Source organism: Arachis ipaensis, chromosome B8 (assembly GCF_059453495.1).
Source record: "Arachis ipaensis isolate K30076 ecotype BB chromosome B8, ASM5945349v1, whole genome shotgun sequence".
Lineage (NCBI taxonomy): Eukaryota > Viridiplantae > Streptophyta > Magnoliopsida > Fabales > Fabaceae > Arachis > Arachis ipaensis.
Genome location: NC_142443.1, coordinates 141,043,865 through 141,059,975, shown reverse-complemented (window position 1 = coordinate 141,059,975; position 16,111 = coordinate 141,043,865). Strand labels below are relative to the sequence as shown.

At 28.1% G+C, this 16,111-nt stretch overlaps 2 protein-coding genes across 4 annotated transcripts; both read left to right on the top strand.

Annotated features, from left to right (window-relative positions):
- The first annotated feature begins 222 nt into the window (after positions 1 to 222).
- On the top strand, positions 223 to 2,696 carry LOC107612115 (NAC domain-containing protein 83). 2 transcript variants are annotated; one of them, XM_016313939.3, is made up of 3 exons: positions 223 to 468; positions 1,149 to 1,438; positions 2,432 to 2,696. In XM_016313939.3, the coding sequence occupies exons 1-3, from the start codon at positions 273 to 275 to the stop codon at positions 2,663 to 2,665; spliced, it is 720 nt and encodes a 239-aa protein (XP_016169425.2). In that variant the 5' UTR covers positions 223 to 272; the 3' UTR covers positions 2,666 to 2,696. The 2 variants fall into 2 exon arrangements, with proteins under 2 accessions (XP_016169425.2, XP_088353203.1); XM_088497077.1 differs by having other exon boundaries at positions 2,435 to 2,670.
- Positions 2,697 to 11,603: 8,907 nt separating this feature from the next.
- Positions 11,604 to 15,077, top strand: UBC27 (ubiquitin-conjugating enzyme 27). 2 transcript variants are annotated; one of them, XM_016315705.3, is made up of 6 exons: positions 11,604 to 11,749; positions 11,980 to 12,164; positions 12,312 to 12,360; positions 13,733 to 13,892; positions 14,053 to 14,142; positions 14,687 to 15,077. In XM_016315705.3, exons 1-6 carry the CDS (start codon positions 11,604 to 11,606, stop codon positions 14,786 to 14,788), a joined length of 732 nt encoding a protein of 243 aa, XP_016171191.2. In that variant the 3' UTR covers positions 14,789 to 15,077. The 2 variants fall into 2 exon arrangements, with proteins under 2 accessions (XP_016171191.2, XP_016171190.1); XM_016315704.3 differs by having other exon boundaries at positions 11,619 to 11,749; positions 11,939 to 12,164.
- Positions 15,078 to 16,111: the final 1,034 nt, after the last annotated feature.

Sequence of the window (16,111 nt, the reverse complement as noted above, 5' to 3'; positions counted from 1 at the left end):
CATAACCGCTGCTATTTGCTGGATGTGGTGTAGTGAAACTCAATATAATATATAACAACTTTTAATTAATTAATTAAAATTCCAAAGAACAAACTTAGTCAGTTAAGCATTGTCCCCTTTATTACATGCTTAAGTTCCCTCCCAACTAACTCCAAAAAAATTAAATAACCTAGCTATATATAATATGCTTATAAATAAGCATACACAAAGCTTCATTTTATCACCAATAAGTTGGTCCAGTTTTCTAAGTTTTTATTATTTATAATTATTTTATGATGAGCAAGAAGATGAGGTTTGTTAAGAAGAACAAGAATGGAGTGAGATTATTGCCACCTGGATTTCGGTTCCAACCAACAGAAGAGGAGCTTCTATTTCAGTATTTGAAATGTAAGGTTTTCTCTTTTCAGTTGCCAGCTTCAATCATTCCTGAGATCAATGTATGCAACTATGATCCTTGGGATTTGCCAGGTAATCAATATCAAAATCTTTACCTCTTTTTTTTTTTTTTTTTTTTAATGTTTTAGTTTCACTCTTATTAAAGTTACCAAATTATAGTGAAGTATAATTCCGTTTAGTCTTTGCTTCTTAAAATGTTTAATTTAATAATTTCTTCAAAAAAAGAAAAAGCTAAAGATAGACTAAATTAATTAAACTAAATTGAAACTAAAGGTTAGAATGAAACTAAGTTAAATTAAAATATTATTTAATTTTTACTCATTTTTTTTTTTTACATATAGCTCTAGGAATAATTAACTAATTAAGGTATTTTTACAATATGTAGTATAAACTCATCATCATTAATGACATATTTTCCATGCAAGAGAGCTCATTAGTATATGTAATACAAAAGTATTACGTGTAGATTAAAAATCATCGATCAAAATCACTCACTATATATTTTATATAAAATATTTTATTATTTAACTTATTTTTAGTATGTATTTTATATTTTATATTTTAATATATATATATTTTTAATGTCTAACGGATATAGTAATATCTTTTAATTATTACTAAATTGATTAAAAGATGAAGAGAAACAAATATAAATAAACAAAATCACATTAACATAGCATTATTTATTAATGTCATAGATATATATGCTCTTATAACTATGATCTTATTATTTTTTTTTATTTTATTATTAGGGAATAATAATAATTATGGGGAGCAAGAAGAGAGATACTTGTTCAGCTCAAAGGAAGTTAAGTATAGAAACGGTAACCGAATGAACAGAATAACGAAATCTGGATATTGGAAAGCAACTGGATCAGACAAAAGAATAATTTCAACATCATGTAATAATAATAATAATAGTAATATTGTTGGGATAAGAAAAACTCTTGTATTCTATCATGGAAAATCTCCAAATGGCTCTAGAACTCATTGGATCATGCGTGAGTATCGACTTGTCACTACTCCTTCTAATTCATCCCAGGTGATTATTTTTTCAGTTATTACTACAAAGTTTGTTTTTACAAGTTTTTTTTCTTTTATAATGGCCTAATTAATGGGTAGCCAAAATTAGGTTAAATTACACAGTTGGTCTATACATTTTTAGTGAAATTACAAATTAGTCCCTACATTTTAAAAGTTTGTAATTGAGTTTCTAAAGAGAATTAAAATTTGCAATTTAGTCCTTACCGTTCAAAAATGTTAATTTAACAGATATTCTCAGCGTATGCTAAGAATATTCTGTTAAATCAAACACTTTTTTGAACGACGGAGATTAAATTACAAATTTTAATTTTCTTTAAGGACTCAATTACAAACTTTTAAAATGTAGGGACCAATTTACAATTTCACTGAAAGTGTAGTACCAACTGTGTAATTTAATCCCAAAATTATTAGCATTAATTATATTCCATTTTTTTTAACTTTCATGTAATATTACACTCATCAATAATATTCTTTGATTTGTTATATTTACACCCACATTATATTTTACAACATACAAAAAATAAATGGTAGAGATCATTATTAATAAAATATTTATTTATCATCTTTATAATAGACATACGATTTAATTAATAAGCATAATCAATTAATTTCTCGTGTTAATATTTTGTTATTCTGTTTTCGCGACACTCTTATTATTTAAATTCTCAACATTATTGTCAATTTTTTTCCTTCAAAAAAATTATATTATTTTTGGAGATTATAAATATACTAGTGTGACTAAAGAATCTGATCAAGCTAAAACAGAATTTAGTATTGCTTATTTAACTAACTAACTAACTAACTTAACATTTAAGTAACATAACTTTTCTTAATTATAACACTAGATTTTATTTTGGCTTGGTCGTTATTCTTTAGTTACACTAATCTTTACAAAAATAATAGTAAATTATATATTAACTAAAATAGTAAGATTATTGTGTGTATGACCATATTTTATTTAATTTATGTATGATTGATTTTATGTTGGCAGAAGTATGTAGAAGACTTAGGGAATTGGGTTCTTTGCCGCATATTCAAGAAGAAAAGAAGCATAGAAAGTCAACATCACATGGTCAACAACAAAATTAATAATGTTGTCGAGGTGGCTAATAATAATAATAAGCCAATATTCTTTGATTTTATGAGGCTATATGACTCGCCAATATCTTCTTCTTCATCCTCATCTTCTTCTTGTTTAAGTTCTGATTTCATAACTCAAGTGTAAGAACATATGTGGTTATTATGTATGAATTTTTATATACTTTTGTAGAATTTTTAATAAATTCTTATAATTTAGAAGTTTATTATTAAGTTTTTACTAACAAATACCGTTAAAAATATTTTATAATTTATTTTATATTTGTTATTTCTAAAGACAATTATTAGTAAAAATAAAATTAAATTTTTTTTATCTAATATACAAATTTTTAAATTAGAGCAATCTAGTTAAAAATTTAGTAAAAGCATTTAGAGTCTACGAAACTAATTAAACCTACATATAATTATATATATATGACAATATTGTTATATATCATCTTTTAATGATTAATGTCTGAGAATTATTATAACTAACTTTAATTTTATAACTAACTTTAATTTCTATTGAAGATATTGATAATTTTTCACAATGTTACATGAACAATTAATTTATGTATAATAAGTGCAATTTATAGTAATTTTAAAAAATAGTAAAATATACAACAATAATGTAACTAGAGACCTAGAAAGTTTAGTTTCCATACTAATTTAATTAGTTCATCAACTTTTTATGTGCAATCCATTTTCCTATTATTGTACACCAAGAAGTACACACTAACTGTTTCTTGTTATTTCAACATCCACCTTATAACCAAAACCCTTAACAATAATCCTCAAGACCTCTCCAATTTATTTTCATATTTTAGGGAAAACAAAAAATTAAAATAAAAAGGTGAGAGTTAAGTGAACACATACCCCCTCCTCTCTTCCAAACCCTAATTTGTATTTTCAACACTTATGTGCATCTCCAATTATGGGAAGCCAAAATTCTACTATCAATCCAAAAGGTGCAGCCGCGACGATAGAAACAGAAGTATTTTCTGTAAGCGTTCGCTCGAGACTTTCTCGCAAATTCGAAGAGTTCAAGAGTCGTAAGAATATCAACAAATTTGAAGAGAAGAGCCTCTTATATGATGATGGAGCTGTCAACGAAGACGGTATAAAGGAATATATTACATCACCGACGCATATAAAGCGGCTTTCTAATGTGGTTTTATTGTCTTCTTCTGCCGATGATGACAACAATGAGAAGCATAATGCGCAATATATTGAGGAACACAGAGATTTTCAAGACGAAGAAAAATTGAAAGACATTGAAAAAAATATTAAGAAAAAAGAAAAGAGTGGTGAATTACTAAAAGAAAATTATACATATGATAAAATAAATGTGAAACACGAAGACATTGAGAACAACACATATTGCGATAAAACTTCTATACTTTTAGATTGTAGATCGCCAAGTTTTAAAATATACTGTATTAAGATAGACAAGAAAAAAGAAGATGACGACAATAACAACAACAACGACGAAGAGGAGAAAGAACAAGAAAAATGTAAGTATACTAAATTAAATTTTAGCATTTTATATAATTAGGGGTTAAATTATGAAAATTTATATAACATTATTATTGAGAAATGCAGTTAATGATGAAGAAGAAGAAACCGTGAAACTATTGCAACAGCCTGCTAAGACATCCATTGATGACGAAAGTGTTGATGAAAGCATTGAAAGTGCTTCATCAGAAAACTCTAACGCGGTAATAATCTTTTAATCTCTTCTTTATTTCATTGTTTTAATAATTAATGATAATTACATTATTCATCATAAAATATGTCCTAATTAATAGATAATATTGTATAATAATATAATGAAATATTTTAATTTATTCTGTTGTTTTAACAACAAAAATTATGCTATATTTAAAAGGTTTAATTACTCTGTTAGTCCCTATAGTTTCGTGAAATTTTCAATTAGGTCCTTATACTTTTTTTCTTTTTAATCGGGTCCCTGTACCAATTTTTTTTTTAATTAAGTCCCTCTTACTAGTAATTAGCTTAATTTTATAGGGACCCAACTAAAAAAAAAATTGATACAAGGATCTAAATAAAAAGAAAAAAAAAGTGTAAGGAGTAAGGACCAATTAAAAAAAAATTGGTGCAAGGACTCAATTAAAGAAAAAAAAGTATAGGACCTAATTGAAAATTTTGCGAAACTATAAGACCAGCAAAATAATTAAACCTATTTAAAATATATAAAATAACAAGAAACTATCGCTCTTAAATTAATAATATCATTTTTATTTAAAAAATTAAACCCTAAATTTTATTCTGATTTTGCATATCTATATATTAACGAATTCAACTTCTTTCAAGATTTAGCAAATATGCATTTAGTATATATATAATTTAGAATAAAAAAACTAATTTTTAAAAAAATTAATTAATATTAACAAAAAAATATTTTTTTAGTCTAATTTTTTTTTTATCTCACGATATCTCCTTATTATTTAATGTTTCAGCTTCTTGTTGAAATGGAACCATTAACAATGGCGACTTCGAAGAAGAAAAGACTTGGCAAGATCAAATTTGGCAACATGAAGAATCTTAATGTTAAGAATATCAAGAACCGGATCATCAACCCATTACTTAGCAGTGCCCAAGATCGAAAATTGTTTACTCATTCACCCAAATGATTTGGTTTTTCTTCAATATCTATAAGATAATATTTGTTCTTAGAGACCGAGATTGAAATTGGGAGGTTACGACTCAATATTGTGTTTGGTAGTTAAGAATTAAAATTTCAGTTCTTTCAGTATATTTAAAAAGCTGAGACAAAAATTTGAATTTGAACTTAATTATTATGCAATAATAATGTAAAAAAAAAAAAAAAAATCCTATTGAGGTGTATTATGAATGGTAGTTATTTTTATATAGGGCCGTCAAAATAGGTCAAATCTATTGGGTCAGTCCGTTTATCTATTTAAATGGACGGATTTTGCCTCGAAAATTAAACCCGTTTAAATTTCGGGTTAAATGGACTGAGCCCGATTAACTCGAAAAAAAAAATAACTGGTTAAACGGGTGGTCTGTTTAATTTTTTTTACATTTTTTTAAAAAGTAGTACTTTCAGTCGATATGTTTTTCGATCCAACCCGAAAATCCGATCTATTAACTTAAAAAAACATTTTTTTAAAAATAAAATAAAAAGATAAACAGACTGACCCATCTAACCCATCCGAATTGAAAAATTATGGCTCGCGAATAAAGCGGATTTAAACGGTCTAACCCATTTAACTCACATATTTAATGGGTCAAATCTATATAGATCGGACTAACTCGTTTGACAACCTAATTTTTTTTTGTATGAGATTGGTGTGTCATATTGTGTGGTTCTTTAATATAAGTGTTGTTTGTATAAACTCTTGCGATTTGTAGTTATCTTTAATGACATTATTGAAAGAGATGATTGAAAATTACTAATTTCTCTCCCTATTTAAATCGAGCTCTTTTGAATGATCTATATTATATATTTCTTATTACTTTGCATTTTACAACAAACAAAATGTCCTCTTATAAAAGATCATGTGTTAAAAGATTACATGTATATAGAAAGATTTTTTTGGATTTAGTAAATGTACTAAAAAAAGAATTTCGTTTTTTAATTTTCACAAAGGCTTTACAATGTAGACACCCAAAAAAGCCTTTAAAATGAAAAAAAAAATGTAAGTTGAGCGAGAAAATTAGTTATTTTTTCAATATAATCGTATAAAATTGAATGCATATTTAAAATATATTTTATACTTATAAATAGTGTACGAAAATTTAATAGTTTCTTGATTCTAAACATTTTATGCGTCAATTTAATTAAGAAAGATAATTCAACATTATACATTGAATTTTACATATATCACTTTATTCTAAAATATTTATCTAAAAATAAATTCTATCCAACCCTCTTTAAAATAATATATAATTTATTTTTTATGATGTGTCAGTTTTTAATTAGATGTTATTTTAATCTGATAACTAATTATACTTATAACTTGAATTACTTCAATTTAATTAAAGTTAATATCTTAATTAATCATTATAAGATCATTTTGTAATTAAGTTATCATTTGAAAAGTACATTAAATATGTATGATTAGTTGTTGTGAGATGGGGAGCTTTTTCATATTCGTTGTTATGCGCATATGTTGAATCTTATTGTGCATAATGAATTAAAAATTGCTCATGATGCATTGGATAAGATTATGAAAAGTGTAAAATATGTAAGGAGATCGAAAAATAGAATGATAAGATTTAAAGGATGTGTTTCAGCTATTTAAGGTTTGCAATTTACTAGTGGGTTGCATCTAGATGTTACTATTCGATGAAATTCTACGTACATTATGCTCGAAAGTGCTATCAAGCATCGGAAGGACTTTGAGTATTTAAAGTCAACCGATCATACTTATAAGCATTGTCCTTCGGTTGATGAATGGGGGAGAGCTGAAAGGATATGTGAATTATTATACCCCTTTTATGAAACTACTAATTTGATTTCTGGCACATCTTACCCTATTTTAAATTTATATTTTCTATAAGTCTATCATATTCAACGTGTTTTGATGGAAAGTTTGAAAAGTGAAGATGAACTTTTAAGAAACATAGGAGAAAAAATGATAAACAAATTTAAGAAGTATTGAAAAAATTATAATGTCATTCTTGCATTTGGTGTTATTCTTGATTCTAGACTTAAGATTTCTACTTTAGAACTTATGTATGAAGAGATTAATGCTAGATTGCAAAAGAAAAGGTGGAACATGTGAAAAATAAATTATACAAGCTCTTTGAAAAATATGACAAAAATTCTTCTTCAACTGTTGAAGCACAAATTAAAGACCTAGTATTCAATCTTTATTCATCACCCATACTCCTGAAAGTGCAAGCAATAAGCGACTTGTAATTGTTGGTATAAGTAATGTTTAACATATTTTGATTCTCTTATATTATTAATTGTCATTGTTCTATCCTAAGTACTAACAAGATAATTTATTTCTATTTTGCTAGAAATTGATGAAACGTAACCATCAAGCTGAGGTCTTTTGTGGAAAAAATTCACTTGATACATGTTTGAAAGAGCCACTTTTGTCAATTATTGTTTTGAAGATTTAGATATTTTAGAATAGTAAAAATTATATAAAAGTTGTTATCCGAAGTTATCAATCATGGCACGTGACTTATTGAGTATTCCAATTACTGCAGTTGCTTCGGAATCTGCCTTTAGTATTGGAGCTCATGTCATTAATAAATATAGAAGTCGTATGTTGTCAGAAAATATTGAGGTTATGATTTGTACTCGCAATTGGAATAAATGCTTTGTTGATAGTAATTAGATTGTTAGTTATTAATTTAATATTTATATAATATTTAAATATTTGTTTCTTATTCTAAATTTGGGTATTCTTCTAATTGTAGGTGAATGTGAAGGTGAAGATGAAGATATGATTTTTTAAGGTGGCAGGCAAGGCGGTGTTTCAACTTCCGAATCAGATTTAAATTTTATTGATTTGGAAGTTGATAATTGATTTATGTGTGTTGATTTATGAATTTTTTCTGGGTGTCTTATTGATTTATGGATTATGTTGTGTGTTTTATTTTAAGTATAGTAGAATTATTTGATATGAATTTATGTGTGAATTATGTGTTTGTTTTATTGTTGTTATGTACTTATGTTTGAGACTTATTATTTATTAAGTTATTTTTATTATTGTTAATTTCACATTAAAAAAATTATTATGGTTAATAAATTTTTTTATGGATTAATAATTAATTTAAAATATTATTCTATATATTAAAAAACTAATCAGATAAAATAATTTTATTATAAAATAAAATAATCATTAGTATGGTAAATTGAACTTTTATCATAAAAGAAAGAATTTTGTTAAAAAATATAAAAAAAAAAAGGCAAGTCGGACCGCCAACCCGTCCGTCCGCTCTTTGGTCGGGCACACGGGTAGGGTGACAAGTTGAACCCATATTAATTTGGTGGTTGGGTGGGATTTGGCGGGATGGGGCGGGACTGACCAGATTGTTTTGCCACTCCTATGACTGATCATATAAAAATGAGTAAATAATCATTTTTTACCATAAAAAATTTAAATAAACTTAGTAACTATCAAAATTTAGCTATGTTTGACAATTCTAACCAATCGTTAATTTTAGTGTAACACCTTTAATTAAGTGTCATAAGCAATAAAATACACTCCAACTGAATCCTAAAAGATTATGTTACCATTTTAACTCCAATTTTTTTTCAACAATGCTAGGGAACCAAGAAGGTACCAGCAAAAAATTAGCTAAATATCTTTGGGTGAATCCAAAACCTCTATGTGAATGGTACTTATGCTAAGCATTAGGATGTTTCTTTTACTAAGTATCAGAATGTTTCTTTTTTATACTAAATGGATATTCTTTTATATATTTTATACATTTTTTTATATACTAAGAATCGGAATTGTTGGAAGTTTTATGATTCCCGCTCCTATTTCTCCAACGTATCATTCAGAATTTTAATTTGGGGTGAGAAGCAATTAATATTAAATATTATAAATTAAAAACAAATAAAATTAATTAAATATAATTATAAATTAGTTAAGTTATTTACTTTTTAGCTGATCACTTCTTGATTTCATATACTTTTCCATTTTTTTTCATCATTTGGTGTGATCTTCTCCATTGAAAATCCTATTTTGCAAAAATATGAAAAAACTCTCACTATTCTCACTCTCTTAATCCTCAAAATCTTTGTCTCTCATTATGTTAGTTTCTGTTGTCCATTTTTCCTGAAAACTGTGATTCAAGTAGGCAACAATTGTATACAAGAAATTCAATCAAGCAAGGAAGATTGCTAGATAGATTTCCTTTGAGTTTCGGACAATCACTCAAAGATAGCTTTGATAGACTGAAAAACTCAGTAATTATATCATCTATGATGTTCCATTCCTCCCACTTTGCCATTGACTCAAATCTCAAAGTCTCCAAGAAGAAAAACGGTTGGAGTGAAGGAAAATTACTTGTGTAAAATTCAGACCCAATAGTTTTTACTGATGTCACACTCAAAATGAATAGTTCTTTTAGGGTTTGTTGGATGAGTTTCTAAAAAAATATTTTTTTCGAGTTATTTTTTTTAACAGATCTTATGGAAAAGTAAAAGTAATTTTATATTTAGGTATCTCATGCAAAAAAATTTTTTTATCTATCAATTATGTTTGGATATAACAATATAAAAATACTTTTTTGTTTATTTATTACATGAAAAACATCTATTTTTAAGGAAAAAAATCTTTTAAAAAAAATATGTAAATTACAGCTTCTCAAAAAAGATTTTTTTTTATTTTTCTAATGCTTTTACTTTTACTACTCAAAATTTGCCAAACACGCTAAAAAATAAAAAAAGATATTTTTCATTGAAAAAAAAATCTTTATCAAAATAATGGCACACAAACAACCACTTAAATTATGTAATCATCTAAGGGGTGGCAATGAAAAATAATGATGACAATCTTCAATCTTCAAACTCACTATGTTGCCAAATGAGGAATCACTCAACTAATTTGAAAAACTAGTTTCGCCATAGCAATTAACAGTCAGTTTCTTTAAATTTGTTGAGAATTTCAGATGTTCAAATACGTTGTGTTGGGAATCTTCTAAAATTGGATCACTCCATTCTAGCAATAACTCTTCAATTTGCTTTTTCTCCTTCAAATTGGTACTGAAAAAAATTAAGATAGATATATTTTAGGGGTTTGACATGGCAGAGAAAGAATGAGAGTATTAATCGAAAGTATGTTGCTGAATTCATTTTAGTTAAGCTTGATATATTTTAATTTTAATTCTATATAATTAAATTAATATTTATTTAGTTTTTCAAATTTTTGTTAATTAAATAAATTATTTTTACACTAAAATATATCATGTCACATAGGACATTTAACTAACAGTATTACACTGAAACTAACGATTGGTTAAAATCATCAAATCGAGCTAAATTTTGATAGTTATTAAATTTATTTAAATCTTGGATAGTCAGTATTGTCAGCGACCAAATATTTCATGATTAGAAATGGTTATTTAAATTAGTCTCTTGAAAGAAAAAAATTATATATTCTATTGTAAATAGATTACTATTTTTTATTATCGATTTAATTTTGATACACTTTTCGCGTAAAATAATTTTACACGTGTAACTAATTAGGGCAAAAAACCATTATAAGCCAATGTCATCTAAAATTTACGTATATAAGCCAAACTGAAAATGGTTTCAGTAATGCGCCAGAACGTATATTAATATAAATCGAACCAACGTGGTTCGAACTGCATTTGTTAGTAAGTCGAACCAGTACAGTTCGAATTACATGTTGACTGTTGTTAATAAATCGAACCAAGATGGTTCGAACTTCAAGTGCATATAATTCGAACTAGGATGGTTCGAATTATAGAGAGAGAAAGCTGACAAAGTAATTCGAACCATCCTGGTTCGAATTAAACCAACCATAATTCGAGAAAAAATTAATAATTTAAAAATTAAAAAAAATATATATTTTTATTTCATACGTTAAAAAAAAGCTAACAAAATATTTAATTACGAGACTTCTTTAAAATATTAATGAGCTATCAATTTGAATTCCATACAATACTTTTCTGTCCATTTTTAATAGTTCATGAATATTTTTTAATAAATTTTTTTAAATTATACTACAAAAAATATTTTATCCTATAATATTTTTATAATGTATAAAAATTAAATTTTTTTTTATCAAAAATAGGAGACTCGAATCCGCAACTTTTTAATTGAGTATAGGAAGACTATACCATTAAATTTGGAAAGATAGGAGACTCGAACTCGCAACCTCTTAATTGAGTATGTAGAGTCTATGCCATTTGAACTATTACTCACTGGCTATAAAAATTAAACTTTATAATTTATTATTCAATAAATAAAATAAAATATTTTCATATAATACTATCATAAAATTTTTATTAGAATAGCTACCTAATTTTAATATATAGTTCATAGTTGTGTATTATTTTAATATTAAAATTGTGGCGAAAAGAAAGGAGTATAAATAACGTGTGTAATGGCATCGGTGACCACTGACCACTCACTCCACCATTATTCGCACTGCAAGTTAGAGTCTGTGAGAGACTCAGAGCAAAACAAAGAAAGAGAAAGAGCCAAAAAGACTCCACCTTTATTCTCACCTTCTTCTCTACACAACTCAAGGTTACTTAATCACCTTCTTCTTCTTCATCACATTTTTTCCCCTCTACAAATGAATTCTTACTTACGACCAAAGAATAATATAATAACAATTTAATTGATTAATTGTTTAATTAATAGTGCTATTTGTTTCTTCTTGTTTGTAATTTTCTTCTTTAATGTTCATTAATTTCCGTTTTTGACATTACTTAGGGTTTTGTTCTTGTTTGTTTTGGGAAATTTGATTCTTGAAGAAGAAGGATGATAGACTTTGCGCGCGTGCAGAAGGAGCTGGTGGAATGTGGTAAGGACGCTGAGGGATCGGGAATCAAGGTCACACCTAAATCCGATAACCTCGTTCTCCTCCTCGGAACCATTCCCGGTCCTATCGGAACCCCTTACGAAGGTGGCGTCTTCAAAATCGACATCACATTGCCCGGTATATATGCGCCTTCATTTTCCCCCAATTCAATTGATATTCGTTCTTCGTATGCCTTCAATTCATGTTTTTGTTTGTTACTTTGTTTTCAATTGGTGATGAGTCTTCATTGTGTTCAATTGTTTCTTGTTGTTGTTGCTGTTGCAGATGGGTACCCGTTTGAACCACCAAAGATGCAGTTTTCAACCAAAGTCTGGTAGGATTTCTTTATTTTTTTTTTTCTAAATTATCATTTATGTGTATATATATTTGAAAGTTCCTTCAGGGTTTAGGGCTCGGTTTGGTTTGGTTAGTGTATAGAAATATGTTTGATTGCATTGAGACTGAGACAAAGCTTCAGAAGGAAGGACATTAGTGTCTTGGTTTCAGTGTCCCATCCTCATTCCAAATGTATCCATAAGCATGGTTATAACAGGACATTATGGTCTATGGTATTGTTTGATTTATGTAACTAACCCTCCTTAGGGTGTGCTTGTGAGTAGTGATTTTGGAAGTAAGAATGGGTTGAAGGGTAAAGCGTAATCTCTTAAAACCCTTGCCTTTTCTCCGTTTTCCTCCAAAATCAATACTCGATAAACATATATACCTTTAGTAGGGATAGGCTCAGTTGTTGTTCTTGCTACTTAGTGGTTGTCAATGTGGACATGCAAATCATTGTGTTTTATTGTTTGGCATTTTTTTGTGTGTGTGGAAATGTGTAGAGTAGATATGTCATCCATAAGAGAGTATAGTTAGAGCTTGGATTTGGAGGATGAGCTCTTTTAAAACCAATATCTTTGGATATTTATGCAATTGTCAAAAGGTTTTGAGCTAGGAGTTATTCTGTTTTAATTTCATTATCAATGCTGCCTATGCAACTTCATTGTATCCTCTTAGAGAATCACCATATGCTGATCATTTTTCATAAAACGGAGTGGGAAAATGTATCATAATATGTTGAGATCTTGTTGCTGACACCCTTATGTGCAATCTTCATTGATTATTGAGCATCATGGATATATTTCTCATATACGTATCAATGTTATCTCAAATTCGGACAATATTGAGTAATGAGTTATAATAATTGCAAGTACACAGGTACTGTGGCAAACTCGAGGTTTCATTTACCTCAGCAGGTCTACAGAATTGTCCCAAGGTTTTGTGCTAGGGTTTTCCATCTGTTTCAATTTTGTATTGATATCACTGCAAGGCACAGGCTGATTTTAACCGACTAGAGAAGCATCATATATTGTTCCTTTTCATAAAATAGCATATGGTAGTGTGGCATTTCATCTCAACATCTATTAATATTGTGAGTTTTGTATCTTAATCTCATGCCTTTATCTCCCTGCCCCTGGTTCTCAGTGGTTGTTAAACTTGCAAAATATATTTTTCATGTTTGATGCTTTTCTCAAATTTGGAAAATAGCAAGTCATAATATTACAAGAAGTAATCAGGCTCTAAGGCAAACTCAAGGTTGCTTTATTATTAAACATGCATGACGAATGTAGCTTTAATGGATTGCTATAGGGAAATATCTGTTTCAGTTAATGGACCGTCCATTTTGTTGTGTATTTTATGCCTTGCAGGCACCCTAATATCAGCAGCCAGAGTGGAGCTATTTGCTTGGACATATTGAAGGATCAATGGAGTCCTGCACTCACTCTGAAGACTGCGCTTCTTTCTGTGCAAGCTCTTCTCTCTGCTCCTCAACCGGATGATCCTCAAGATGCCGTTGTGGCACAGCAGGTTTGAACTAATTCTTTTGTTTGTTGTTGTCTCTCTTTCTTGTCATATTGAAGACTGTTATACTTCTATAGAATGCTGCTAGAAAAGTAGAAAACTTCTCGTGGTACTTTTGGCTAGTTGAATCATTTTAACCTTTTGTCTAATCTATGGAAAAATGCAGTATCTGAAAGACTATCAGACATTTGTTAACACTGCCCGCTACTGGACAGAGAGTTTTGCCAAGCCCACTTCTCTTGGGATTGAAGATAAGGTACCAAGTTTTTTTGTGTTTTTGTTATTAGAATGTGGATGCACGTTAATTGGTTGTATCAATGTGCAACATTTGCTTTACATTCAAAGCGATTCTTCATTTGTTTCTTGCATGGTCCTGTTTTAAATATATTGGCAGTTCATTTAGTGCTCTGTGAATGCTTCTTGATATGGCCATTTTTTCATTAAACACTTGACCAAGAAAATTTTATCTTGATCTAGTTTATATTTTTATGCTAGATAGTTCTCTGATGAGGTTTTATTAGAAAATGATTGAACGTGTAACTTTTATTTATGATGAATCTACTTTTGATATTATATAATCTTATACCAAGATTGTGTTTTGAATTTGAAAAAGGACTTGCATTAACGACTTGCCTGATTAGTTTCAGAATATTGATGAAGTGTTTCTGATTTGTTAGGGCATAAAAACAAGAACATTTAAGCTCCTTTCCCTTATTTCCATTTCTATTCTGAATCTGTTACGACATTATGCAGCTTTAATATTTTATCTCAGCTATGATTTTTATTTATCATGCTTACAGGTACAGAAACTCGTAGAGATGGGGTTTCCTGAAGCTCAAGTAAGGAACATTTTGGAAGCTGTCGGCGGCGATGAAAATTTGGCTCTTGAAAGGCTGCTGTAGCCTGTCGCCTGTTGTGAAATATCGACCGAATCATTTTGATCTTGGTGAAGTTTAGAAAGATATGTTCACCATTGAATGCCTGAACCATTATAGAAACAAAGGATCAATTGAATATAAACCTATATAAAATTTATATTGAGCCAAATCGGATAGGGTTTTTTTTGTATCTGCTTATTTTTCCTTTTTTCCTCCTTTGGAAACTTTGGTACTAGAGATTTTCCTTGTTATAATAGAATGTATGAAACTGAATACCTTATTGGAAAAGTTTATCCTCCATGGATGGAATCATTAATTGAGATTGTTCATGGTGTATTAATTTTAAGCAGGTTTACAAGACTGAAAAGGATCAATTCAAGAGATTATAAGCTTGGTGAATCTAGTTGTCAAACTGTTTTAAGAATAGTAATAATCAAATTGTTTTTATTCTAAACAATAAGAATTTAATTTTGATGTACTGATAGTGTAAATAGTCATGCAATTACATCTGTTTTGTTTTTTTGGATAATCATTCACGCGCTCAATGAAAATAGTAGTTATTTTTTATAATGTGACGTTATGTGATTGAATGTATGGTAAAGTTGTTATTTTATATTTATCATGTATTTAAATTAAAAAAACTAATTGTGGTGGTTTGAAGGAGTAAGTGTGACTCTCTTGGCACATCATTTTAATAAGCTAACTTCAATAAAAATACTGATTTTCAAATGTTTTCCTAGTGCAGAATTATTAAACAAAAATAATTGTTGGTGTTATAGGTAGGAATTAATTGACATTATAGGTGGTAGTTGACTTCAGAACATTTCTAAGTCAAACTCTAGTTATTATCTTTTGTCATCACAATCATTCATGAAATGTTGAGATAAAAATGACATTTTCAAAATAACAAAACTTTCAAAGTAACATGTCCCATTAAAATAACATTTAATTAACTCCTTCATTTAAAAATTAAAATAGCTAAGAAAAATATTTTGAAGAGTATTTTTGGTTCTAGTTTTGGTTGGTCAATTAGACATCCTTGTAGAGGGGTGTTCAGAAATAATATTGGCAGATTCATCTTTAACAACAACAACAACAACAACAACAATAATAATAATAATAATAATAATAATAATAATAATAATAATAATAAGATAGAATTTGTAGTGACTGTGGTTACCATGCATGGCTATATTAACTATATAACTTTGTCAATCTTTAAAAAATGTTGCTCCACATTCAATAAACTATTTGTTTTCAATTCAACATATACCACATTATTCAATTCAACCATTGAAATTTCCTTACCATTTGTTTCAATTCGTGCAATTCAACAAACTATTCTCG